Source organism: Rhinoraja longicauda, chromosome 3 (assembly GCF_053455715.1).
Source record: "Rhinoraja longicauda isolate Sanriku21f chromosome 3, sRhiLon1.1, whole genome shotgun sequence".
Taxonomy (NCBI): Eukaryota; Metazoa; Chordata; class Chondrichthyes; order Rajiformes; family Arhynchobatidae; genus Rhinoraja; species Rhinoraja longicauda.
The window spans coordinates 65,112,954-65,140,816 of record NC_135955.1 but is presented as its reverse complement, the minus strand read 5'-3'; the positions used below and the strand labels follow the sequence as shown (position 1 = coordinate 65,140,816).

The window sequence follows — 27,863 nt, the reverse complement described above, 5'->3', positions numbered from 1 at the left end:
GGAAGAGATCTTGTGTTCAGCTATCAAGATGAGCGTTGAAATCACTGCCATTTCTCACCTTAAACTTCTCTACATTGTTACGATGTTGATTGCTTTTTTGAATCTATGCACTTTTCTTTCTTGATCCCTCATGCTCAGATCTTCTTTACTCACCCTGCACTTTAAAAAAAATCAACATGTCTAAAAATCAGAATTTGACCCAGACTTAAACTCAACTCAAAACAATTAATTTCACTTCAAGTATAATTGCATTGACTTTTTTGTACTTAACCTAATACTTATCTAATATGTTTTAATATACATTTGAATGAGATATAATGGAATTGAAATGTAGTAGAGAGTCCCAAGTTAACCACACTGTGCAGTTTCCGGTGAATAGTTCTCATGGAGTGGAGTAAAATAATACCCTATCAAATGAAACCACTAACAGCCCAGAATTTGTGGTGAGAGGCGGGCCATCCATGCACACAGCTCACCTGTGAATGAAGATGATGCTTTCCAAGTGCAACTGGCTGCTTCTTAGTAAGCCCTTTTTGTGTATAAATCCTGTAATGGGAGAGTTGAGGACAATGGAGAGAGAACAAACTCCCATCCATGAAAGTATTGATAAAAACATTAACAGTTGGCTAATCATTCAGAAACACAAAATATTTAATAAGTGCATATAATTTTCATGATTCATTCGAAACCATTAAAAATATATTCATTTATTAAAAAAATTAAAACAATATTTAAAGCGTGGAAAAACAAAAACAGCTAAATGTTAAATTAAACATATGTAAGTGTAAGTTTAGATAAGTGTAAACTTAAGGATAGCGGAGTGAGGGGGTATGGGGAGAAGGCAGGAATGGGGTACTGATTGAGAGTGATCAGCCATGATCGCATTGAATGGCGGTGCTGGCTCGAAGGGCTGAATGGCCTACTCCTGCACCTATTGTCTATTGTCTATTGTCTAAGTTAATCCTTATTTCTTCCCTTGAATCATCGGGCAAGGATCACAGCTACTCCACGGAGTCTAACGTTGGAACTTTGTTGTCACTGGAGCATAATTACCAGTGAACTTATTATGAATTGAATGCAATTAAATGAAGAAATTCCCTTCAGAATCTGACCCAATTCTGCAGCATAAACTGAATTGTCCAGACTTGCCAGGTTTGTAGGTTAATTGGCTTGGTAAAATTGTAAATTGTCCCTAGTATGTGCAGGTTCGTGTTGGTGTGACGGGGATTGCTGGTCGCCGCGGATTTGGTGGGCCAATGGGCCAGTTTCCATGTTGTATCTAAACTAAAAAAACTAAACTAATCCTATGCAGGCCAACAGCCATGTTTGTGAATTCCCTGTAAATGCACAACTGAAAAAGAAATATGTTGAAAGATTGTCATTTTCATGCGAACAGATTTGGTTAAAAAATAAAGTGTAGTCTTACTTTACAGGAAACCTGAAAAACGATAATGATTCTTGTCAGGTGAGGTGGCATGAGCTAAAAGGTTTTCCAAAAGAACATGCTTATTCTGGCTAAAAGAAATTGTCCCTCCCATGTTTGCATATATAGCATAATATATATCATTTTGTGCATTGAATATTTCTGGTTGTGAAATAACACCACCAAATAAACGGTTAGGTTATTTAGATGGTTTTTAATCTGTTGGGTGAATTGCTGTATAAGTAACTTGCGTGACATGGAAAATTAATTAATTGGCTGTAAAGTGTACTTAAACTAATAAGCATAATGTGTTCTTACTAAATATAGATCTATTTTCTCTTATTCAGGTTCAAACAACACATGAACTTGTAAACATTCCTTCAAAATTTGCTGTGGCGACGTATTGATTTAACCTTTTCTATTTAGATTTTTTTATTTTTTGGGTGGCAGTTTGCTAAACCTGTAAGCTAAAAATAGTATAGCAGGGGAAACCTGGCATTTGAGACTTGAGTGAACAGACAGGCAGCTGTGTGTCTCCTCAACAAATTGGACGGAAAGATTGTGAAAACACCAATGCACACAAGGAACTGTGAATTAGAGTGGGTAAATCCAATTGAAATTCAGTGTAGAAGATAAAGGAAGGGGAAAAAAATGGAATTAAAAAAAAATGCAAAACAAAAGAAGAAAGCAAATCAAAGTAAATCCAAAGGTTTAATAGAAATTATTAATTTGAACAAGGGTCTCCACCCAAAAATTCACCTATTCATGTGCTCCAGAAAACTGTCTTTTTTGTAAACCAGCATCAGCAATTCCTTGTGTCTCCTTCTTAATAAAAATGATTTATATTTTAAAGTATATTTTAACTATTAGAAACTGAAGGCATAAACCTCATTTATGAAATTTATTGTCATGTGTACAATACGTGAGAATAATCTTTGTCTTTGTTGATGTTGCAAGTGAAGCTGCTGAGATTCAAGAAAAATTTTAGACTTGATCTGACAATAAAGTATTGTATCGTATCGTACCGAGTACTGTGAAAAGCTTTTTGTTGTGTTCTATCCAGTCGGCGAAAAGTCTATATATGATTACAATCAAGCTGTCCACTGTGCACAAATACAGGATAAAGGGTATAATGTTTAGTGCAAGTTAAAGTCCAATAAAGTCCGATTAAAGATAGTTTGAAGGTTTCCAATGAGGTAGATGGGAGATCAGGGCCATTCTCTCGGTGGTGAGAGGACGGTCAGTTGCCTGATGACTTCTTGGAAGAAACTGTCCCTGGATCTGGAGGTATGCGTTTTCAACCTTTTGTACCTGTTGCCTGACAATGGGAGATGGTAGAAGGAGAAGTGAGACAGATCCTTGCGTATGCTGACCCCACAGCTGGGTCAGCTGGAAGTGTAGATGGAATCAATGGAAGGGAGGTTGGTTTGTGCGATGTTCTGGGGTATGTCCACAACTCTCTGAAGCCAATCCCCTTTCAGTGGAATAAGTTGGATAGCAGTAAATTAGCACACTCGATGTTTCTAATTGGGTTTTGATAAAGGAAATGACTTGGTTCTTAACTTTGCTTGGCATGTTTAGTTTGTGTCTTCTGATGCCAGTGGTAATGTCAGCATTTGCATACATTGTTATTTTCGTAGCAAATCATAAACAGTAACAGTTAAGGAATACACAGTAAACTGATGACAATTTATCCTTGTCTTTACTTTTATTTATAATGAATGATCTCTTGCTATCCACTTTGCTGCTGTAACTGTAAATTTCCCCGGTGTGGGACGAATAAAGGAATATATTATTATTATTATTATTAAACCTTCAAATAACAGGTAAACTCAACCCAAGCTCATTACTTCTTTCCATCCTGTCCATCTAAATGGATCAGGAAGGCTGGAAGTATTTTCAAGGATGTCTAATACCCTGGCCACTCCCATCATCAAAGGCTTCAAAGGCTTATCATCCCAATCCTGGCCTTGCTTATTGGAGATACTCCCTGTGCCCTATCCATCCTTTACCTGCAACTTGAACTTAACTTAGAGTCATAAAAACACCTGACTACCTTCTAATTTATTCATTACTACTTCCTATCTCAAACACGTATGTATCCAAGCTGCTACTTGGGTTTCAAGTTTTCTTACACGTGTTACTTAAAAAATCAATGAGAAGACTTGCACTTAGAACCTCTCATGAGCTCAGGGTAGTCAGATCTCAATGGATCAGGCAGCTTCAGTGGAGAGAATGAACAGACAATGTTTCAGGTTGGGATCCTTCTTCAAACTGAACAGTAAAAGGGGGTTGGTTTTACAATCACGTAGGCTGCTCTGGAAGGTTAGATTGCATGGAATCCAAGGCGAGATAGCTGAATGGATAGAAAATTGGCTTCATGGAAGAAAGCAGAGGGTGATGGTGGAAGGTTGCTTCTTGGGCTGGAGGCGTGTGACTAGTGGGTTCGGTGCTGGGCCCATTACTGTTTGTCATCTACATCAATGATTTGGATGAGAACATACATGGCAAGATTAGCAAGTTTGCTGATGATACAAAAGTTGGTGGTTTTGCAGATAGTGAAGATGGTTGTGAAAGATTGCAGCAGGATCTTGATTGATTGGCCAGGTGGGCTGAGGAGCTGTTGCATCTTGGGAAGTCTAATGTTGGCAGGGCCTTCACATCGAATGGTAGGGCTCTGGGGAGTGTTGTAAAGCAGAGGGATCTAGAACTGCAGGTGCATGTTTTCTTGAAGGTCAAGTCACAGGTAGATAAGGTGGTCATAAAGGCTTTTGGCATATTGGCCTTCATCAATCAGAGTATTGAGTATCGAAGTTGGAAGGTCATGTTGCAGTTGTATAAGACGTAGGTGAGACTGGATTTAGAGTATTGTGTTCAGTTCTGGGCACCATGTTTTTGGAAAAATGGTGTCAAGCTGGAAAGGGTACAGAGAAGATTTACGAGGATGTTCCCAGGACTAGGTCTGAGCTACAGGAAGTAGAGTAGGCTGGGACTGTATTCCTTGGAGCGCAGGAGGATGAGGGGTGATCTAATTGGGGTGTATAAAATCATGAGAGGAATAGATTGGGTAAATGCAGCAGTAGCCGTACGTCCAGAGTAGGTGAATCGAGGACCAGAGGACATAGGTTTAAGATGAAGGGGAAAAGATTTCATAGGAACCTGAAGGGTAACTTTTTCACACAAAGGTTGGCAGGTGTATGAAACAAGCTACCAGAGGAGGTGGGTCCAGTGCAGCTGGGACATGTTGGCCAGTGTGGACAAGTTGGGTCAAAGGGCCTGTTTCCACACTGTATCACTCCATGATTCTATCTAAACTGAACAATATAGCACAAATATAAATATGAACGATACAACAATATAGTCTGAAGAAGGGTCCTGAGCCGAAATGTCACCCAAATCTTTTCTCCAGAGATGCTGCTTGGAGTCACTCCACCACTCTGTGTATAGTTTTGGTATAAACCAGCATCTGCACTTCCTTGTTTCAAGATAAAGCACAAAAGTTGTTTGTTCAATAATCAAACTAGTAATCAGTCCATTTTATATAATATTACACTGGAAAGTGCACTTTCTTTTTTTGTTGCAAATAACTGCAAAGACATCAATGGTAATAAAGCATTTGTTGTCCATAACTTGCTCAAACTGCCATAAGTTCACGTTGGTGGGTTTTTTCAATGTTACTTTTAATTCCGAGCCATTTTGCTCCCATAATAAGTTGTAACTGTAATCACAAGTTCAAAAGTGAAAGCAGAATTAGACCATTCGGCCCATCGAGTCTACTCCGTCATTCAATCATGGCTGATCTCTGCCACCTAACTCCACTTTCCTGCCTTCTCCCCATAATCCTTGACACTCGTTCTAATCAAGAACTTGTCTATCTCGGCCTTAAAAATATCCACTGACGAGGCCTCCACAGCCCTCTGTGGCAATGAGTTCCACAGATTCACCACCTTCTGATGAAAGAAGTTTCTCCTCACCTGCTTTTTAAAAGAGTGCCCTTTAATTCTGAGGCTATAACCTCTGGTCCTAGACCAGTGGAAACATCCTTTCCACATCCACTCTCTCTATGCCTTTCATTATTCTTTAGGAATCCTTTATGAATTTCAGGAATCATCCCTAAGAAATCAGGCAGATTTGAGTGAACAAGCATTTTTATTTGAACTTTTGAATTGTGAATGAAAATAAGCATGAAAATTTCAAACTTTACTGAAATCTTTCTATTGGTGAGTACAAAATTCCTGTTAGATACATTTTTGGGAGCTTCGGAAGGATCTTGGGAAGTACTGTTTCCATATATGTAGTCAACTCCTTAAGATAGTTCTATGTCTGAGCCAGTCACTGGTTAAACAAAAATATACACTGATTAAGCAAAGGTTTTCTTTATGTTGTTTGCTGCAGAGGAGTGAGATGTTGTTATGAAGGGGCTTTATTATAAATTATATATGGTTCTTAACCTGTTTGTGCTGCAGTGACTAATCTCTTCAATATTAATTGTGTATTAATAATTTTCTTTGTCCTTTGAACATGCAGCCAAACTCCACAACAGAGGAACGAGCTATTGCAAGGATCGCATCACATCCACTCGTGTGCAAAAAAATTACAGCTATTAAAGGTAAATTAAAAATTAATGTAAAACTAGAAGTAATGAAGAAGGGGTTTGACCCGAAACATCGCCAATCCATGTTCTCCAGAGTGGTGCCTAACTTGCTGAGTTGATCCAGTACTTTGTGTCCTTTAATGAAGATCCATCTGCATTCATGACCCTGCATGTGTTGCTCCCCTGTGAAACAAGTTTGCTCCGTCCATTGATAGATAGTATGTTTAGAAGTTAAACTTTTTAACAAATGTACAATTTCTGACAGCCACGATAAAATAAAACTTTGAATAAAAGTTCACCATTTGGATTCATGAATTTGCAGTCATTAAGCAGGATTCTGAACTCTCACATTGTATTTTAACCATGATAGAACTTATGGGGAGAAGAACCCAAGGGAGAAACCCGAGTGGGGTGTCACTAAATGCTGAAATACATAATTTTTTTGTTTTATGGCCATGCTTTTCAAAAGTATGAAGCAAAATTATAGCAAGAATCAGTTTGATCATGACATAGGAGTAGAATTAGGCCATTCGGCTCATCCAGTCTACTCCGCTATTCAATCATGGCTGATCTATCTCTTCCTCCTAACCCCATTCTCCTGCTTGCTCCCCATAACCTCTGACCCCTGCACTAATCACAGTTTGGGCCTCTTCTCTTGCAGCTCTCAGCATTTTCAGTAAAAAACTTTAGACATTTCATTCTCCCTGCTGCAGCTGGTGCATGCTCTGTGAAAAGCATTAAAAATATGGACTTTGTAGTTTATATCTTAATATCATTCCTTAGGATGGTAAAAATATTATATGTGTTACACCTTGCATATTACAGTAAAGAGTTTGTGACATTTCTGAATGTTTCCTGCATTGCAATGGCCAGTAAATGGGCTGGAAAGTAATTTGGGACCTCTGAAACATGCTGAAAATTGATTCTGTGATTTTATATATTTGAATTAGCTTTAATCAAAAATCCTAGCTCAAATGGAACAAGACCAGATATCATCCGATATAATCTGTTTTGGTGCAGTGTTTGATCATTTAGGAACATGTGCAAATATGCTGTGTTAAGAACAGTCAGGCAGGGATATAGACATTCAACAATATGGTTGTAGATTCTTCTTCAAACTGTAGACAGCCGTTGGTTATTTCTATTAATACCTCAATACTCCTTTAATTCATTTTCTTTAGTTGCTGCATAATCTGATAAAATTGCCAGTGAACCAAATAAATATGAAAGGGAATGCAGGAACTGGGGACTCAGTGAGTGGAAGGGAGTGCAGGAGCTGGGACCTGGTTGACTGGAAAGGGAGCACAGGGACTAGTATCTGGGTGAGCGAAGGAGAGAATGGGGCCTCAGTTAGTGGAAATGGAGTGCAGCATATATTACCTTGTGAGCCAGATACCAAAATGTTGGAATTTCTGAAAAAGTCAGATTATTTATTGTACATTTATTACTGTCAGGGTAGTTTATTGCACATTGTACAGATAAAGGGTACAATATTTAGTGCAAGATATAACATTGAAGCAATTTGTTAACTCCATCCCCACAAATTTTATGCAGGAGTAGCAGTGCTTAAATTGTGTTCATTTGCATTGAGGGTAGACACCAAGCTCCTGACTTCAGCACTTAAATGCAGATGTGCTTTTGGTAAACATTGCTACCCTCACTGGTGATGTCTGTATTCTGTTAAGCACTGCAACTCTCAATGCAGATGATTGTATTCTGTTAAATACTGCTGCCCTCAATGTAGACATTTGTACTTTGTTAAACACTGCTAAGCTCAATGCAAATGTTTGTATTCTGCTCAGCACAAATACCGTTAATGCAGACATTTTTACTAAGTTCACTATTTGGATTCATTCATTGGTGTCTAAGTTACCGTACTGAGGATGGATAACTTGTATACTGCCATGCTGGAGGCATGTGCTGTAACACCACCTCACCAATGACTTGGTATTGATACCAACAGAAGGGCAGAATTGCAGCATTTATTCAATATTAACTCATTAAACGTGGCAGAAAATGTTAGGGCTGGTGCATTTTGACATGTGAATTTTTAATAGTGTGATCACTCAAAATTATTGCCAAACAACTCTCTCTTTATGAAAATTCAGTTTTACAAATGTGGAGTATCTAAGCCAGAAATTAGTTTTGGAGATGTTGAGATTGTGGATGATCTGCCATGATCACAATGAATGGTGGTGCTGGCTCGAAGGGCCGAATGGCCTCCCCTGCACCTATTTTCTATGGTTCTAAATCACAACTATTCTTAAGACCGCAGTTACAATGGACCAGCAGGCAGAAACTCATAAGCAGGAAATTTGAGCTTGCAAGGCCCAGATCTGCTTTGTGTGCTTAAGGCTTTATACATGTTGATCTGCATGCACGTACATAATTCTCCTCCCCATGTTATCAAATGTAAATGAAATATTCCAAATTCAAACTTGGAGGAGTTGGTTTCCTATGGTGGTCACCATATTAATGCCCTTGGGATTCAGATTGAGCTACAATACCACTTTTGTGAAGAAGGCACAGTGGACAATTGCCTTCATTAACCAGGTCAGATAACATAAGGGCAGGGAGGTCTTGGTAGCACTTTATAAAACATTGGTCAGGCCATAGTTGAATTATTGTGTGCATTCCTGGTAACTACACTATCAGGAGGACATGATTGCACTGGAAAAGGTACAAAGCTGATTCATCAGGATGGAGTGTTTCATTTAAGAGGAGAGACTAGATAGCGTCATCAAGTTACACAGTATGGAAAAAGGCCTTTCAGCCCAACTTGTATATGCCAAGAAAGGTGGCCTTCTGAGCTAGTCCCCCATAGCTGTGGTTTCCCTATATCTCTCTGAACCTTTCAATGGGAGGCTTTACTCTGTTAGGATAGGGTAGGCTTGCTTGTTGTGAAGCTGAAGAGGCTGAGGGTCGAATTTGATCGAGGTGAACAAAACTATGAGAGGCATAGATACAGTAGATTGTAAGGTATCAAAAGCCAGAAGGCATGGGTTTAAAGGTGAGGGTAAGAGGTTTAGAGGGAATTTGAAAATAATATTTTTACCTACAGAAGTTGAAATCTGAAACACATTGCCTGAGAAGATGGTGGGAAGTTACTTTTGAAGCATCTGGGTGAGCAATGGAATTACCAAGGCATGATAGGCTATGGACCAGCTGCCAGCAAATTATATTAGCAGAGACTGTAAGTTAATGGTCAGTATGAACGATGTCATAAAAATTATAAAACAACAGAGAATAGTGCAGCACAGGAACAAGCCCTTCGGCTCATGATGTCCCTACCAAATGTGATTCCGTTAACCTAATCTCTTCTGTCAGCATGTGAAAATTACATTTTTTATATATCCTTTCTATTAAACTGAGTCAAACTATAAATAAAGTAAGGATATATTAAAAATGCACTTAAAATGTGATTAGATATACACCGATCAGCCAAAACATTATGACCTGATGAGCTAAAACATTATGACCACCTGCCTAATATGCTGTTGGCCTCCGTGTGCAGCCCCATACACAGCAGGGTGCGATGCACTGTGTATTGTGACACATTCCTCCTGTGACCTCCATTAAAAGTTTCTGTGACTTGTGCCACAGTAGACCTTCTGTCGGTTCAGACCAGACGGGATAGCCTTTGTTGCCCTCGCGCATCGATGAGCCTTCGGCGCCCAACACCGTGTCTCCGGTTTGTGGTTTGTCCCTCTTCAGACCACTGTGGGTAGGTACTCACCACTGCTGACCGGGAGCACCCACCCCACAAGCCTTGCCATTTCAGAGATGCTCTGACCCAGTTGTCTGGCCATAACAATTTGGCCCTTGTCAAAGTCGCTCAGGTCTTTACTACTGCCCATTTCTCCTGCATCCAACACATCAACTTCAAGAACTGACTGTTCACTTGCTACCTAATATATCCCACCCCTTGACAGGTGCCATTGCAACAAGATAATCATTGTTATTCACTTCGCCTGTCAGTGGTCATAATGTTTTGGCTGATCGGTGTATTTATCCTTAAGCATTGAGGTCAGAAATCTCTACTCTTGTGGTCTTGCAATAAAGCCCAACACACTGCTTGCCTTGCATATTAACTTCTTGTGACTGAGGGAATGCAGTAAAGTTTCCAGATTGATTTCTGTGCTTGCAGGTTTGTGTAAGTAACTTGTCTTTATTCTGTTGTTCTCGAGTTTAAGGAATGAGAGATCATCTCATTGAAACCTGCAATATTCTTACAGGACTTTGAGTGGCTAGTTGTAGAGTTGAGGTTTCATTTGGTGAAATGCCTGGTCTCAAAATAAAGAGATGGCTGTTCAGAACTGTTGAGAAAAATATTCTTTCCCTGGAGGGTAGTGTATGTTGGGAATGAATCATCTACCCAAGAGAACTTTTGAGGCTCAGTTGCAGAATAGAGATTGATTTATTGTAGATATTAAGGGAAGCAAGCTGGGTGGACACAAAATTCTGGAGTAACTCAGCGGGACAGGCAGCATCTCTGGGGAGAAGGAATGGGTGACGTTTCGGGTCGAGACCCTTCTTCATACTGACAAACTCCGACGAGTGTTCAGCAACATACTCTCCGATTAGACTTGGCTCTTTCTGAGGTTGGGAGAGTAGGGTGGTACCACAGAGATGGGTGGTTGGTCACAACTGTCCACAATTTATGTCAATGATTTTGTGGATGGGACCAGATGCAAGATTTGCAAGTTTGCTGATGATACAAGATGGGATTGAAAGTAGGGAGAATGACTTTCAACAGGATGGGTGAGAGCAGTGGGTGAGAACATGGCTGTTGCAAACATTTGAGGTTATCACTTCATTGTACAAAACAGAAGAGCAGAGGTTTTTTTTTCATGATGCAAATGACAGGGAAATGTTAATGTTCAGAGGAACTCGAGTGATCTTGGAAATTTATTATGGGAAGATGAGTACAGAAGGATAGGTAATCATGGCTGTATTGAGTATAGTTTTGGTCTTCTTACCAAAAAAAATACAATTGCCATAGAGGGTGTACAGAGAGGAATTCACCAAATTGATTCCTGAGATGGTGTAGACAATAGACAATAGGTGCAGGAGTAGGCCATTCGGCCCTTCGAGCCAGCACTGCCATTCAATGTGATCATGGCTGATCATTCCACAAAGAATTGCACAAGGCAATAGACAAGGGAACCAATATTTTTTTTAACTAAAATTGACACTTGAACTGAAAGTGCATTTGCAGCTAGCCTGTCTTTCAAATGGTTCCCATACAGTTGTGCTAATAGTTGGCATCGCCCCGCCATGTCATTTCTTATCTAGCTGAGCTACGTTAAATATAAAATAGATGAAGCTTGTAGAATCCAGTAAAATGCTGACTCCCGCGTTTGAATGGTTCAATAACGCTCTACTTTAGTCATACAGAAAATGTTCTATTGAGGTTCGGCCGAAGGTCGCCTTTTCAAATAAGCTGTTATTTTCAATTAAAGGCCAAATGTCACCGTGTTTATAGGTGAACAACTCGAAACTATTGCAAAGGTACATATTAAATACTCAGTATAAGCAACAGCTTATATGTCCGCACCGACCAGCGATCCCCGCACACTAACACTATCCTACAACTTGCCGTTAGAGAAGAGTTGGCTCATATGCTCTGCAATTTAGAAGAATAAGAGGCACTCCCATTAAGACACTAAATTCAATAGACAATAGGTGCAGGAGTAGGCCATTCAGCCCTTCGAGCCAGCACCGCCATTCAATGCGATCATGGCTGATCACTCTCAATCAGTACCCCGTTCCTGCCTTCTCCCCATACCCCCTCACTCCGCTATCCTTAAGAGCTCTATCCAGCTCTCTCTTGAAAGCATCCAACGAACTGGCCTCCACTGCCTTCTGAGGCAGAGAATTCCACACCTTCACCACTCTCTGACTGAAAAAGTTCTTCCTCATCTCCGTTCTAAATGGCCTACCCCTTATTCTTAAACTGTGGCCCCTTGTTCTGGACTCCCCCAACATTGGGAACATGTTTCCTGCCTCTAATGTGTCCAATCCCCTAATTATCTTATATGTTTCAATAAGATCCCCCCTCATCCTTCTAAATTCTAGTGTATACAAGTCCAATCGCTCCAGCCTTTCAACATACGACATACAACATACAACATACTAATAAATTCATATTAGGCTTGACAGACCAGATGCAGAGAGAATGTTTCCCTGGCTGAGAAATATAGAACCAGAGGTCAATCTCAAAGGGTTAGGCTATTTCAGACAGAAGAAGTTACATCACTTACTGCACAGCAAATCACTGGACTTCTTCATTTTGGAGGACTGTGGCAGTTCAGTCATTGGGACTGTTCACAACAGAGCAATACATTTCCAAATATTAAATGAATCAAGAGGTATGGGGACAATGCTGAGAAATGCAGCGAGAATATAAAATCAGTTATGATCTTGATCCATGATAGAGCAGAATCGAAGAGCTTGATGGGGTACCCCTGATCCCGTGTCCATTTAGAGTAGAACAATGATTCTGAAGTGGAGATCAGTTATGATTTTATTAAGTGGTGGTGTAGGCACAGGGCTTCCAAATGTCCTTGTCCTAGACAATAGACAATAGACAATAGGTGCAGGAGTAGGCCATTCAGCCCTTCGAGCCAGCACCGCCATTCAATGCGATCATGGCTGATCACTCTCAATCAGTACCCCGTTCCTGCCTTCTCCCCATACCCCCTCACTCCGCTATCCTTAAGAGCTCTATCCAGCTCTCTCTTGAAAGCATCCAACGAACTGGCCTCCACTGCCTTCTGAGGCAGAGAATTCCACACCTTCACCACCCTCTGACTGAAAAAGTTCTTCCTCATCTCCGTTCTAAATGGCCTACCCCTTATTCTCAAACTGTGGCCCCTTGTTCTGGACTCCCCCAACATTGGGAACATGTTATCTGCCTCTAATGTGTCCAATCCCCTAATTATCTTATATGTTTCAATAAGATCCCCCCTCATCCTTCTAAATTCCAGTGTATACAAGCCCAATCGCTCCAGCCTTTCAACATACGACAGTCCCGCCATTCCGGGAATTAACCTAGTGAACCTACGCTGCACGCCCTCCATAGCAAGAACATCCTTCCTCAAATTTGGAGACCAAAACTGCACACAGTACTCCAGGTGCGGTCTCACCAGGGCCCGGTACAACTGTAGAAGGACCTCTTTGCTCCTATACTCAACTCCTCTTGTTACGAAGGCCAACATTCCATTGGCTTTCTTCACTGCCTGCTGAACCTGCATGCTTCCTTTCATTGACTGATGCACTAGGACACCCAGATCTCGTTGAACTCCCCCTCCTCCTAACTTGACACCATTCAGATAATAATCTGCCTTTCTATTCTTACTTCCAAAGTGAATAACCTCACACTTATCTACATTAAACTGCATCTGCCATGTATCCGCCCACTCACACAACCTGTCCAAGTCACCCTGCAGCCTTATTGCATCTTCCTCACAATTCACACTACCCCCCAACTTAGTATCATCTGCAAATTTGCTAATGGTACTTTTAATCCCTTCATCTAAGTCATTAATGTATATCGTAAATAGCTGGGGTCCCAGCACCGAACCTTGCGGTACCCCACTGGTCACTGCCTGCCATTCCGAAAGGGACCCATTTATCCCCACTCTTTGCTTTCTGTCTGTCAACCAATTTTCTATCCATGTCAGTACCCTACCCCCAATACCATGTGCCCTAATTTTGCCCACTAATCTCCTATGTGGGACCTTGTCGAAGGCTTTCTGAAAGTCGAGGTACACCACATCCACTGACTCTCCCTTGTCAATTTTCCTAGTTACATCCTCAAAAAATTCCAGTAGATTTGTCAAGCATGATTTCCCCTTCGTAAATCCATGCTGACTCGGAATGATCCCGTTACTGCTATCCAAATGCTCAGCAATTTCGTCTTTTATAATTGACTCCAGCATCTTCCCCACCACTGATGTCAGACTAACTGGTCTATAATTACCCGTTTTCTCTCTCCCTCCTTTCTTAAAAAGTGGGATAACATTTGCTATCCTCCAATCCACAGGAACTGATCCTGAATCTATAGAACATTGAAAAATGATCTCCAATGCTTCCACTATTTCTAGAGCCACCTCCTTAAGTACTCTGGGATGCAGACCATCAGGCCCTGGGGATTTATCAGCCTTCAGTCCCATCATTCTACCCAAAACCATTTCCTGCCTAATGTGGATTCCTGCTTCTGTTTCTAATATTCTTAATACGATATTTTTCAAAGTGCCCAGTCCTGTGAACAACTACAATGATCAGCGTGAACTATTTCAGTGTTTAAAAGGCAGAAGTGCAAATGTGAAATCTTGAGCTTAAAATTATCTGATCAGGTTTTATAAACTTTTATTGTAGCCTGAATTTGACTGGGTAATGAAGCATTAAATGTTTTAAAATAATACATGTGCAAATTTATTCTTTGTTCATTTTTTGGCAGCTGCTGTGAATTCATTTCAAGAAGCTAGAGGAAAAAACAAAAAGAAAGCCCAGAGGTCACAGCAGGAGCCACAGCTGAAAACAGAGTCATTACAGCTCTCAACATCAGAAGAAATATCTCATGGTAAAACAACTGTGAAAGAGGATGATACTGTTGGTGAGAAAAACAAATCGATGCACATCACACAAACCAGCTCTTCTCTGGATAAGTCTGAACCTGAGCCTTTGAATGAAAAGAGTTTCAAAAATGAAGACACCTCCGAAGTCCAAATTGACGAATCGGTATTGATTTCTCAAGTTACCAAAAAGACCGAATCTAAAGCAACAGATGGCAAACAAACCATTGCAGCTCTAGACAAATCTGAACCTGAACCTTTGAATGAAAAATGTTTCAGTAATGAAGACACCTCCGAAGTCCAAGCTGCAGAATCAGCATTGGTTTCTCAAGTTACCGAAATGACCAAATCTGCAGCAACACAAGTCAAACAAACCATTGCAGCTCTAGACAAAGCTGAACCTGAACCTTTGAATGAAAAATGTTTCAGTAATGAAGACACCTCCGAATTTCAAGCTGCAGAATCAGCATTGGTTTCTCAAGTTACCGGAAAGACCAAATATAAAGCAACACAAGTCAAACAAACCAGCACAACTCAGGACAAATTTGAACCTGAAACTTTGAATGAAAAGTGCTTCAGTAATGAAGACATCGCCAAAGTCCAAGCTGAAGAATTATCATTGGTTTCTCAAATTATCAAAAAGACCAAGCCCGCCCAGTTAGATACACAGAAACATGTACAGGCAGTGATTAAGTCGCAGAACACAAGTCCGATGGAAGAAGATGCCAGTGCTGAAGAGAAAAAGTACTTTGATGATAGTACAGAGGAGAGGTTTTATAATCAGACATCGAGTGATGAAAGTGGGGATGATGATTTCTTTATTGGAAAGGTGAAGAGAACAAACAAAAAGAAACAAGAAACTGATCCAACATCTGATGTTAACACTGTAAAAGATGATGAACAAAATATGCCAAGTAATATGGAGGAAAGAAAGAGCAATCCCATTGGAAAAAGAAACAGCAGGGAACAAACAAAGTTTGGATCTGTATTTTTCAATAATTTGTCACGTTCAAAGGCATCAATGCAGAGCAAGTAAGGACCCAATTTAATTTCAGTTTAAATTTATTTTGAATGAATTTCCTATACAATTTGTACTGCCCCCAGCAAAATTAACTTGATTCTAAATTATTGTGGGGTTTTTTGCAGCAATCTTCAGGGAGGGATCAAAAACAAGAAACAAGGTTAGTATTTTTTACTGGGTTTTCTTTGATTATGTTAATGCTGTGCATTTTCTTTGAAGTGTATCAGCAGTTATTTTGAAATTGCCTTCCATGCTACTGTTGTAGCTTGGTTGAATCAAGATTTATAGCATCATTAGAAGTATGTAAACAAGGAAGGAACTTGCATAATGAATACTCCGGAACACTAATAAGTGGCCCCACTGTAGACTATCGTTGACTGTGCACACTTCATGCATGTCCTGCCATTATTCAGTAAGATCAGAGCCTTTGATTCCTCTTGTTCCTTGATTCCGCAATGCCCAAATATTTGTCAATAAGTGGTCTTGGAAATATCCCTTAGTTGAGTGGAATATCCCTTCCATTGTAAGGAAAAGGCAAAGCCAGGTTTGAAGACATGTTTCTATTTGGACCAAATGGCTGGTTCTAGGAAGACTTTTATCAAACATGAGAAATACCTTCCTTCTCATCTGTTTCCTGATAGAGGTGAAAAATCACAACTTCCCAATGAAGATTTCCTGAACTTGAGATTAATGGGCAACATTTTTTATACAACCCAACTATAAGGAAATTCTTATAATCAAAATGTTAAACTGGACAATGCAGTAACGGGGCACAAAGACAGGAAAATATCTGCAACTTAGCTCATGGAGGAAGAGCCTAGGCCATGTCCTGAGCAACATCACAGTTCCATTCTCTGCCTGTGCAGTGGTAACAATCCCATGGAGTAACACTTAACTTTTGTCATTGGTGCCTGTCTGCTATTGTTCGCATTCCAGGGCACTCGGCATGTGGGTATTTATCATAAGGTCATAAGCATTTATCTATCTCTGCCTTAAAAATATCCACTGACTTGGCCTCCACAGCCTTCTGTGGCAAAGAATTCCACAGACTAGAGATTTCTCCTCATCTCCTTCCTAAAGGAACGTCCTTTAATTCTGAGGCTATGACCTCTAGTCCTAGACTCTTCCACTAGTGGAAACATCCTCCCTACATCCACTCTATCCAAGCCTTTCACTCTTCTGTATATTTCAATTAGGTCCTCCCTCATTCTTCTAAACTCCAACGAGTAAACGCTCATTATAGGTTAACCTACTTATTCCAGGGATCATTCTTGTAAACCTCCTCTGGACCCTCTCCAGAACCAGCACATCCTTCCTCAGATATGGTGCCAAAAATTCCTCACAATATTCCAAATGCGGCCTTACCAGCGCCTTATAGAGCCTCAACATTACATCCCTGTTTTTTTGTATACAAACCCTCTTGAAATAAATGCTATCATTGAGTTTGCTTTCTTTACTACCGATTCGACATGCAGATTAACTTTTTGGGAATCCTGCACCAGCATACCCAAGTCCCTTTGCACCTCCAATTTCTGGATTCTCACCCCATTTAGAAAATAGTCTACGCCTTTATTCCCACTACCAAAATGCATGACTACACACCTTGCTACACTATATTCCTTCTGCCACTTCTCAGTCCACTCTCCCAACCTGTCCAAGTCTTTCTGCAGAGTCCCTGTTTTCTCTACACTACCTGCCCCTCCACCTATTTTCATATCATCTGCAAACTTTACCCTCGTCCAAATCACTAATATACAACGTGAAGAGTAGCGGCCCCAGCATCGACCCTTGCGTAACTTCACTAGTCACTGGCAGCAAACCAGAAAAAGCCCCCTTTATTGCCACTCTTTGTCTTCTGCCATCCAACCAACCTGCTATCCATCTAGTATCTGCCGTTTGATACTGTGGGCTCTCATTCTACAGCAGCCTAACGTGTGGCACCTTATAGGCTTTCTGAAAATCTAAGTAAACATCTTTTGACTCTCCTTTGTCTGTCCTGCTATTTACTACTTCAACAATTAATCCAGCTACTCCTCCCTGCCAATGTTTACATTCCCATCTCCCCCATTGACACATTTAAGTGTATATAGTACTTTCAGCATAATAATGTAAGGAACTTCACAAGTAAGGAGTCATTCGGTGTGATGACCAAAACTCAGTCAAAAATATTGTTTAAATTATTTCTTGAAGCAGAAGAGAGAGGCGGAGAGATTTGAGGAGGGACATATGTAGCTTAGGACCCAGGCATCTGATGAAATCTGGTTGGTAGTGGAAAAGCAGGTGAATTGGGAATGATCAAGAGGCTATAACTGTAGGGCGAGAGGATGTTACAGAAAAGTAGAGACGTTTAGAACAAACTGGATAGTTATGTGATGGAATAATGATCAAGCAAATGAAGTATATTGTGGGTAAAGGTGAAATTGTTCACTTTGACAGGAAAATTTAGAAATAAGTGAATTATCTAAATAATATGAGATGCAGAAAAATTTGAAAGGCAGGAATGCAGCTATGCCAAGTAATTAGGAAAGCTAATAAAGTTATTATTTATTGCTGAGGGATTGGAAAACACAAGAAGTGAGGTTATATTTCAGTTACAATAGGGCATTAATGGAACCACATCTGGAGTAATGTGTACAGAATTGGCCTCTTATTTGAGGAAGGATTTCAATGCATTGGAAGGAGTTCAGAGAGCCGGAATTGATGGGTTGACTCACTGGAAAAGATTGGACAGGTTAGGTTCATATCCACCAGAGTTAGAAAAGTAGAAGCAAACTTATGAAACTTGATTGAAATCTATAAGATGCTGCGGGATCTGAGCAGGATGAATGTAGAGAGATTTTCTTTCAGTGGAGAATGTAGGGCTAGAGTCATGTTTTGAAATAAGTCTTTTTATCTTCAGAGAATGCAAGTTTTTGAAACGTTTCCCTAAGGCAGTGGAAGTAGAGTCTTCAAGTATTTTTAAAGCACAGACAAATATGTTTTTGATATGCAATAGAGTGAAAGGTTGATGGGAATGCAAATTGAGGTTTCAATTAGATCACCCGTGATCTTATTAATTGAGGGTCCAAGTAATCTTTACCTGCTACTAATTTGTACATATATTTGTAGATAAATATTGACATTTTTGGTCATGCTCGAAAAAATATACATTTTAAGGTCCTTTTAATTTACACATTTAAGAAAATCCTCTCACTTATGCTGGGAATTTAAATGCCTTCTCACTTCAGTTGTGCAGTATTCCTGTAAAATGCTCCAAATCATTTGTATTGCAAGTCAACTGTAGCATAAGGATTCACATAAGAACACATATTTAAACAAGGAAAACATTCCTATTGCATGAGTAATGTTTTCACATCTCAACCTTTGTGAACCTATTCATGAATTATTGAATGATGTTTATCAGGCTCTGGGGTAAAATCATGTATGATGAACAAAATATTTTTTTCATTGAATTCCGTCACAAATTGTAAAAATGAATATGTTCACTGCTCTTCGACTGGTGGAAGATATTTCTGTGCAGAATGTATTGAACTGTGTAGCTGTGAAGGACAACAGAACCATACCTCGTGTCAGCTCTTAATATTCCCCATTGCTTATTAACATAATTAAATTTACAATTTCTTGCATTCAATAAATGTCATGAAATTACTTCATTATATTACTTCGACTTCTGCAGGGGAAAAAAAAAATTCTGCTGATTATATAAAAGGGTGTATTTTCCTCAGAGTGAAATGAATTGCTTGCTTCTGTAATTCTATAGAAAAGTGGAAAAGTATACATTTTCAATTATATATATGTGGAAGGATGATATGACTACACAGCTTGAGGATTATTTTGCACTGATGAGTTTTACATTTCTACATAATTTACATTAATCTAAAATCTCTTGTGAGTTTTAATGGCTTCAGACTACGAATTAGGTCTACTTGTTGATCATACGTTCTCTGAAATTTGTTTTACATTTACAGATAGCTTACAAAACAAATCTAACACCAAAATATTGTCCTTTCATGGGAGATCTCAAGGGAGGCCTGGAAATGTAATTCCAAAACCACAACAATCACTTCATCCTTCTTGGGAAGCAAGTAGAAGACGAAAAGAACAGAACAAAATTCCTGCATTCCAAGGAAAAAAGATGAGATTTGATGATTAATTTTTTTTTAAGAAACAGGGAATAGCATATCGTTGTTGTGTATTAAAATCTATTCTAAAACCACATTAAAATATCAGAAGAAATTATCATACAAAATATAAAACATCTGTCATGTGTTTTTGTACTAAAATTGAAATTATATTTGCACACTGTTGTAAGATGATCTTCAGAATTTTTTGGTGTACATTTTATTTAAAATTAAACATTCAAAATTCATATTTAATTGGCAGATCTGTGAAATTTTAGATAACTAGAAATGCTATTTGTTAAGTGATTTGTATGATTTTATCTTTCAGGCTGGAGATCATGTGCACAAGTAGGGAAAGTCCAGTTACATCTGTAGGAAGGAACTGCAGATGCTGATTTACACCGAAGATAGACACAAATTGCTGGAGTAACTCAGCGGGTCTGGATAGAAATAATGGGTGGCGTTTTAGGTTCAGGTTTCAGCCTAGACGTTTTGGCTCAAGACCCGTCTGAAGGACAGTCTGAAGAAGGGTCTCAACCCGAAATGGTATTCATTCCTTCTATCCAAAGTAGCTGCCTGTCCCGTTGAATTACTCCAGCATTTTGTGTCTATCTTCAAAGTCCAGTTACAGATATATTTTAAAATTTTAATATTTTACAATTTCTATGGTGTATGATATTTTCAAATAACACCTCATTGGTGTAATGAGTTATTCAAACATGTTATATTGAGAAGGTTTTGTCCCAACAGCAAACATTGATGAAATGTTAAATTTTCCTCTATGGAAAGATAATAAATTGGATTCTCAGAACACTTGAGTATTCAAATGTACAATTATTATCACCATAGAAACACAAGCATATAACACTGCTGTCCTTAGGTTTGTTGGTTTGATTCAAAATTCTGTCTTGGTTCAGAAAGAGTGGAATTTTCAATAAAAATATAAATAGCTAGTGGCATGAAATGCAGCTGTCTGGCAATGGACTGAACATACTGGCTGCCTACAGAGACAGCAATGTGATTGTGAAATTGTTGGCCTACAATGACCTTCCCCAACTCTGTGGATGGCTCATGGCCAGTGGGCCCACATCACCGATTTTCTACAATTGTGTCCGTTTCACAGTTGCAACTTCTCAATTTAAGCAAGAAACAGGCAGGACCACTTGAATTTTGCAGAACTCAATCGTTTGGAAAGAATTAGAAACATTGACATGGAAAATAGGTGCAGGAGGAGGCCATTTCTACAATTCTACAAATCAAACATGGTAATAACCCTTACAAATGTGCCACTGTACCACAAACATACTGGGCCAGATTGTGTTTACCTGTTGCTGGTGAATGAGTACAGAACTGCACGATACATCCTGTTCACAGGTCAGCTTGTCTCTGACTTCCACGGTCGCATGTTATAATGCAGAATTTAGAAAGAAGCTGTATGTAGTCCAGGTTCAACATCTTTTCCACAGGACTCACACTGAACCGAGTGATGGAACAAAGATGTAACAAACAAACTTGGCTGTGCGATCCAGATGCATTTTGTATCCAGCACCCCAGCTTTGCATCAGGGGTAGTTGGGTTTTGTTAAGTAAACCTGTTTATTTAAATAAAGTCACCAATCATGAAAGGAGGTGATCTGTTTATTTTTCTTTATTATGCTTTATCTTAAAAATATTAATTAATTTTAGGGGCTTGACAATAGACAATAGGTGCAGGAGTAGGCCATTCAACCTTTTGAGTCAGCACTGCCATTCACTGTGATCATGGCTGATCATCCACAATCAGTACCCCGTTCCTGCCTTCTCCCCATACCCCTTGACTCCTCTATCTTTAAGAGCTCTATCAAAACTCTCTCTTGAAATCATCCACAGAATCGGCCTCCACTGCTTTCTGAGGCAGAGAATTCCACAGATTCACAACTCTCTGGGTGAAAAAGTTTTTCCTCATCTCCGTTCTAAATGGCCTACCCCTTATTCTTAAACTGTGACCCCTGGTTCTGGACTCTCCCAACATTGGGAACATGTTTCCTGCCTCTAACGTGTCCAATCCCTTAATATTCTTATACGTTTCAATAAGATCCCTTCTCATCCTTCTAAATTGAAGTGTATCATCGGCGGTCACTCGAAGCGAGTATGACTGTCCTCTTTGTTTAATGTGGGGAGACTGGTGCACAGACAGCCACCACATGGTCCTTGACATATGTGTGTCTGGATCCAGTGGCATGGAGTCCAAGACGACCGGGGACCCTTTTCTGCTGCAGCCTTCATCCGCCTTCCCAGCCATTGTGACGCTCCACTAAAGTCAGCCATCATCCTCCGCCTCTTCCACCGTTGAGGTCTTGGTTGGATTGGTCTTTGTCAGGGAACTCCCCCTCAATCTTACCGCCATGGGTGACCCTACCAGGAGCATAGCTCCAGACGGCATCCCTCTCAGAATCTCAGGACCACACAAGCTTCTCCACCACGACAAGGTGACAATCCACGGAGAAGATTCCAGTATATACAAGCCCAGTCGCTCCATTCTTTCAACATATGACAGACCGCCATCCCGGAAATTAACCACGTGAACCTACTCTGCACACCCTCAATAGCAAGAATGTCCTTCCTCAAATTAGGAGACCAAAATTGCGCACAATATTCCAGATGTGGTCTCACCAGGGCCCTGTACAACTGCAGAAGGACCTCTTTGCCCGAATACTCAACTTCTCTTGTTATGAAGGCCAACATGCCATTAGCTTTCTTCACTGCCTGCTGTACCTGCATGCTTACTTTCAGTAACTGATGTACAAGGACACCCAGGTCTCGTTGCACTTCCCCTTTTCCGAATATGACACCATTCAGATAATAATCTGCCACCCTGTTCTTGCCACCAAAGTGGATAACCTCATATTTATCCACATTAAACTGCATCTGCCCACTCACCCAACCTGTCCAAGTCACCCTGCATCCTCATAGCATCCTCCTCACAGTTCACACTGCCACCCAGCTTTGTGTCATCTACAAATTTGCTAATGTTACTTTTACACCCTTCTTCTAAGTCATTAGTGTATATTGTAAATAGCTGCGATCTCACCACCGAGCCTTGCGGTACCCCACTAGTCACTGCCTGCCATTCTGAAAAGGATCCGTTAATCCCTACTCTTTGTTTCCTGTCTGCCAACCAATTTTCTATCCATGTCAGGACCCTACCTCAATACCATGAGCTCTAATTTTGCCCACTAATCTCCTATGTGGGACCTTATCAAAGGCCTTCTGAAAGTCCACTACATCCACTGGCCCTCCCTTGTCCATTTTCCAAGTTACATCCTCAAAAAATTCCAGAAGATTTGTCAAGCATGATTTCCCCTTTGTAAATCCATGCTGACTTGGACCGATCCTGTTACTGCTATCCAAATGTGCCGCTATTTCATCTTTTATAATTGACTCCAGCATCTTCCCCACCACCGATGTCAGGCTAATTGGTCTATAATTCCCTGTTTTCTCTCCCTCCTTTCTTAAAAATTGGGATAACATTTGCTACTCTCCAATCGACAGGAACTGATCCTGAATCTATAGAACATTGAAAAATGATCACCAATGCGTCCACGATTTCTAGAGCCACCTCCTTAAGTATTCTGGGATGCAGACCATCAGGCCCTGGGGATTTATCAGCCTTCAGTCAGTCTACCCAACACCATTTCCTGTCTAATGTGAATTTCCTTCAGTTCCTCCGTCACCCTAAGTCCTCTGGCCACTAGTACATCTGGGAGATTGTTTGAATATATTTTTCTAATCAAAAATGTTTAAATAAATTTTGTTCACTTCATTTGAATCTACTTGGACTGTTTACATGTTTCTCTGACTAACAAAACATCAAAAAACAGTCAACAATATATTTGAAAATGTGGCGATGTCTGACAACAAACGTTATGGGGATAGGGTTTTCTTAGCTTATGCCATTGTTGTAGCTCATGGGCCTCTCTATCCCTCAGCACCAAACTAACCAGGCTTGCAGAGCAGTGAGGTACTGAGAATCCCAAACGACGGTTGCAGGAAAAGCACAAGGGGAAACACTGACCAGATTTGGGCTTTTATAATTTACAATTTTAATCACTGAATAATCTGATGAGTACATGGTCCAAGCAGCAGCTGGCTTGCCCTCATGATATGTGAAATCTTAGCAATGTGCTGGTCCCCCAGAGAAATGTCAGTCAGGTACTAATATTTAGAATATATTTTCTTGCTGAAAATTAAGCTGGTGTTTTTTCCAGTAAGATCTTTAGGACCACTCTCCTTTGCTGGTGCAATTCCAGATGCCACCTCTACCAGTGATTCTTCTCTGGGATAGCAATCAACCTTTTAGTTTAGTTTATTGTCACATGTACCAAAATACAGTGAAAAGCTTTTGTTGCGTGATAACCAGTCTGCGGAAAGACAATACATGATTACAATCAAGCTACTCACTGAATGAGACACAAGAAACTGCAGATGCTGGAATCATGAGGAAAAAATGCTATCAAACTTTAAAACAAGAGGATAACCAGGGAGAAGGTTAAAGGATAAAGGAGGGAATTTGTGCTTGGAGTCTGGCGATGTATGGGAGATACTAAACAAGTACTTGCATCTGTCCTCACCAGGGAGAAGAACATGGAGGACAGTGAGATCAGTGTGGAGAATACTAATATGCAAGGGCAGTTTGAGATTAAGGAGGAGGTGTTGGGGCTCCTGAAAAACATTAAGGTAGATAAATCCCCTAGATGGGCTTTATTCCAGTTTCTGGAGAGAGGCAAGAGAGGAGCTTGCGGGAGTCTTGACGAAGGTTATAATCTTAGATAATCTGTGTTTCCTCTTCAAAGGAAAGACTGATCCCAGGACAAGACCACTGTAGCCAGTTCATTTTTCAACACCAAGACAGAGCCACTGAGACAAGCTGGAGACCACCTCTGCAGCCTCATCAAAGCAAAGTGAATTGCCAGGCCAAGCCCAAGACAGCCAGCTCCTTCAAGACTAAGGCTGAGCTGCCAGGACAAGTCAGACTGCCAACATCTTTCTCAAGGCAAGCGTGGGCTGCCGGGACAAGCCCAAGATAGCCAGCATCTCCTTCAATGCAAACACTAAGCTGCCGAAACAAGCCCGAGATCACCAGAATCTCTTCCTCGAGGTCTAGACAGAGCTGCTGGGCCAAGCCCAAAACCTCTAGAGCCTCCTTTGACAATAGACAATAGACAATAGGTGCAGGAGTAGGCCATTCAGCCCTTCAAGCCAGCACCACCATTCAATGCGATCATGGCTGATCACTCTCAATCAGTACCCCGTTCCTGCCTTCTCCCCATACCCCCTCACTCCGCTATCCTTAAGAGCTCTATCCAGCTCTCTCTTGAGGCCAACATTAAACTGCCAGGAGAAGTCCAAGACCACTAAAACCTCTTTAAGGTCAAGACGAAGCCATCGGGGCAAGCATGAGATTGCCAGGTTTCCTCACTTGCCCACATACAACAAGGGACTGTGCCCCCATGCGTTCAATGGTCCTTTATTGTCATGTGTACCGAGCGAGGTACAGTGAAATACAGTCATACCAAAAAAACAAGATACAAAACTACATAAAGATTAAACAAACAGTCACCACAGCAGCGTGTGAGAATCCCTAGGGCACACAGCATAAGCAGAGACCCACAGCCATCAGTTCAATGTTCGGGCCACACACACACTCCTTCACTGTGATATGACCAGAGTCGTACCGACTGCTGTTACTCTCTGCAGTCCCTGTCAGAAAGCCATCCACACTCGCACCAGACACCAGGATGTTCTCATGACGCAGCGTCCCCGTGAACACCGTGATCACTGCACTCACGGCAACCCCTCCAAGTCCCCACCAGCGCAGGCAGCACATCCATCTTGTTTTCGGGCGACCTCACACCCCCCACTGTGTTGGAAGGCAAATAACCTTTACCTTCTTCCTCCTTTACTCCCGCGATCGGGGCGATCGAAACATCCGCAGTCGGGGCAATCGAAGCTCCATGGGGTGATCGAGTCTCACGAGATCGGGGCGGTCGAAGCTCCTGCGGTTGGAGCTCCCGAAGTCAATCCCTCACAAAGGGACTGCCAGCTCCACGATGTCAAGCCGCAGTGCGGACAGAGATACGATACGGAAAAAGTCACATCTCCGTCAAGGGAAGAGATAAAAAAAGTTTCCCCCAACCCCCCTCCGCCACATCATACAAAACTAAAGATACACTAAAACATACAAATAAAGCTTGACTAAAAACAACAAAAGAAGAAAGGAACGAGACAGGCTGTGGCAAGGCTGCCACTTAAGGCGCCACCCGGTGATCTGTACCCAGATCTACTTGTCACTGTCGTCCTTCATGATAAAGAAAACATGTCATGTGAGTTCACCCATTATGCAAATGCATCGGTGTGGTCATTGTCGACCCCACAGCCGGTTGATAAGTAATGATGTTGGCATAATGGTCAGCACAGACATTGTGGGCCAAAGGGGCTGTTCTTGGACTGTACTGTCTACGTTCTATGCGAGAGGGCTCAGCGGGTGAGACAGCATCTGGGCAGGGAAATGGACTTCTCATTTTCATTCACTGTGGAGAAAACTCTCCAGTGGGGATGGAGAGTTCAGCGTGAAGGAAGGTGAAATTTCAGTCAAATTACTATTGAAAAGGAGGAGGTGATACTTAAAGCTGGATAAATGACCAGGAAGTATATCTCAGACTGCTATGGGAGACAAGGGTACTTGCCTTCATGAACCAAGACTAGAATATAAGAGCAGGGAGGTTATTGTGCGACTATATAAAACATTGATTAGGCCAAGGCAGGAGTACTGTGTGCAGTTCTGGTACCATATCATAGGAAAGACATGTTTGCACTGGAAAGAGTGCAGAAAAGATTCACTGTTACTGCCTGAAATTGTTGTATTACCATTATGAAGGGAGATTGGATAGGCTGAGGAGGGAAATGAACAAAATTGAGGGGCTTAAAGAAACCTTTCCTCCTAGCAGAGATTTGTACAACCAGACTTTTATGTGGATGACTAAAATGAAATTTAACTATGATGATAGGCGAGAGAAGTGGGGGCTGCCGTCCTTAAGAAGGATATAGATAAGGTAGTTGGAGAAAGGTAGAATCATTTCTAGCATTCAAAAAATAGTGTTTCGTATCTGAAAATAATTTATATTGGTATTGGTTTATTATATCATTGTACTGAAATATATAATGGGAGAGGGGAGAAGAGAGAATGACTGGGTGTGAATAATTCTTGATTATGTTGGATGCTTTTCCAAGGCAATATGAAGAATACAATGAATTGATGGTGGTGTAGGGTGGGGAATGGTGCATGCTGGTTTGCGTTATACAAATCTGCAATTTCTTGTGTTTTTGGGCAAAGTAGTTGCCAAACCTAGTTGTGGTGCATCCCGAGAGGATGCTTTCTATGGTGTATATATGAGAACTAGAAATATGCCAAATTGCATTCTGTGGAAGTGTGTTGATGTGCTTTCTTGTCCAGAGTGTAAATGTGGTTGGACCAGAATAAATTGTTGATAATATATACTACCAGGACTGTGAATCTGTTTACCATTTCCACTGAAGCACCATTGGTGTGTGTACTTCACCCGCTTCCTTAAGTCACTGATGAGCTCCTTCGCTTTGCAGATATTGGGGGACATGTTGTTGTCTTGACACCATGCTACTAAGCTCTGTCTACTTCCTGTACTCCTGTCTACTTCCTGTACGTCATTGTTCGAGGTCTGGCCTACTTATGATCGTGTCATCTGCAAACGTCTCAATGGAGGTCGAGCATAATTTAGCCACACAGGCGTGAATATATATGCAGTATAGAAAGCTGCTGAGAAGTCATCCTTGTGGGTCTCAGTTCAGAAAATTATCGTGGAGGAAGTATATTCGGGTTAAAGGAAGAGTTATGGGGAATGGGACTCATATAAGTAACATTTTACTCACGCAGGCAGTCAAGACAGAAAGCACTCATTATGTATTTTATGTAAGCTAAAGCCTAATAGCATTAAAGTAATATAAGGATTCCATAAGCACCATTTCCAAAACAATGTACCATCACAATTGGAGATTTAATACTTTGACAAGAAGTTCTGGCAAAAGGTCATTCAATTGGTGACCATATTAAT

General features: G+C 40.7%; 1 protein-coding gene across 1 annotated transcript in view; it reads left to right on the top strand.

Moving 5' to 3' along the window:
- The window catches only part of srfbp1 (serum response factor binding protein 1), a 157,116-nt gene extending 135,642 nt beyond the window's left edge, over positions 1-21,474 (top strand). The window contains exons 5-8 of the mRNA XM_078396295.1: positions 5,951-6,032; positions 14,482-15,628; positions 15,743-15,777; positions 19,586-21,474. Of these exons, the coding sequence (XP_078252421.1) occupies positions 5,951-6,032; positions 14,482-15,628; positions 15,743-15,777; positions 19,586-19,770 (1,449 nt within the window). The 3' untranslated portion in view covers positions 19,771-21,474. The remainder of the gene's footprint in view (positions 1-5,950; positions 6,033-14,481; positions 15,629-15,742; positions 15,778-19,585) is intronic.
- Positions 21,475-27,863: the final 6,389 nt, after the last annotated feature.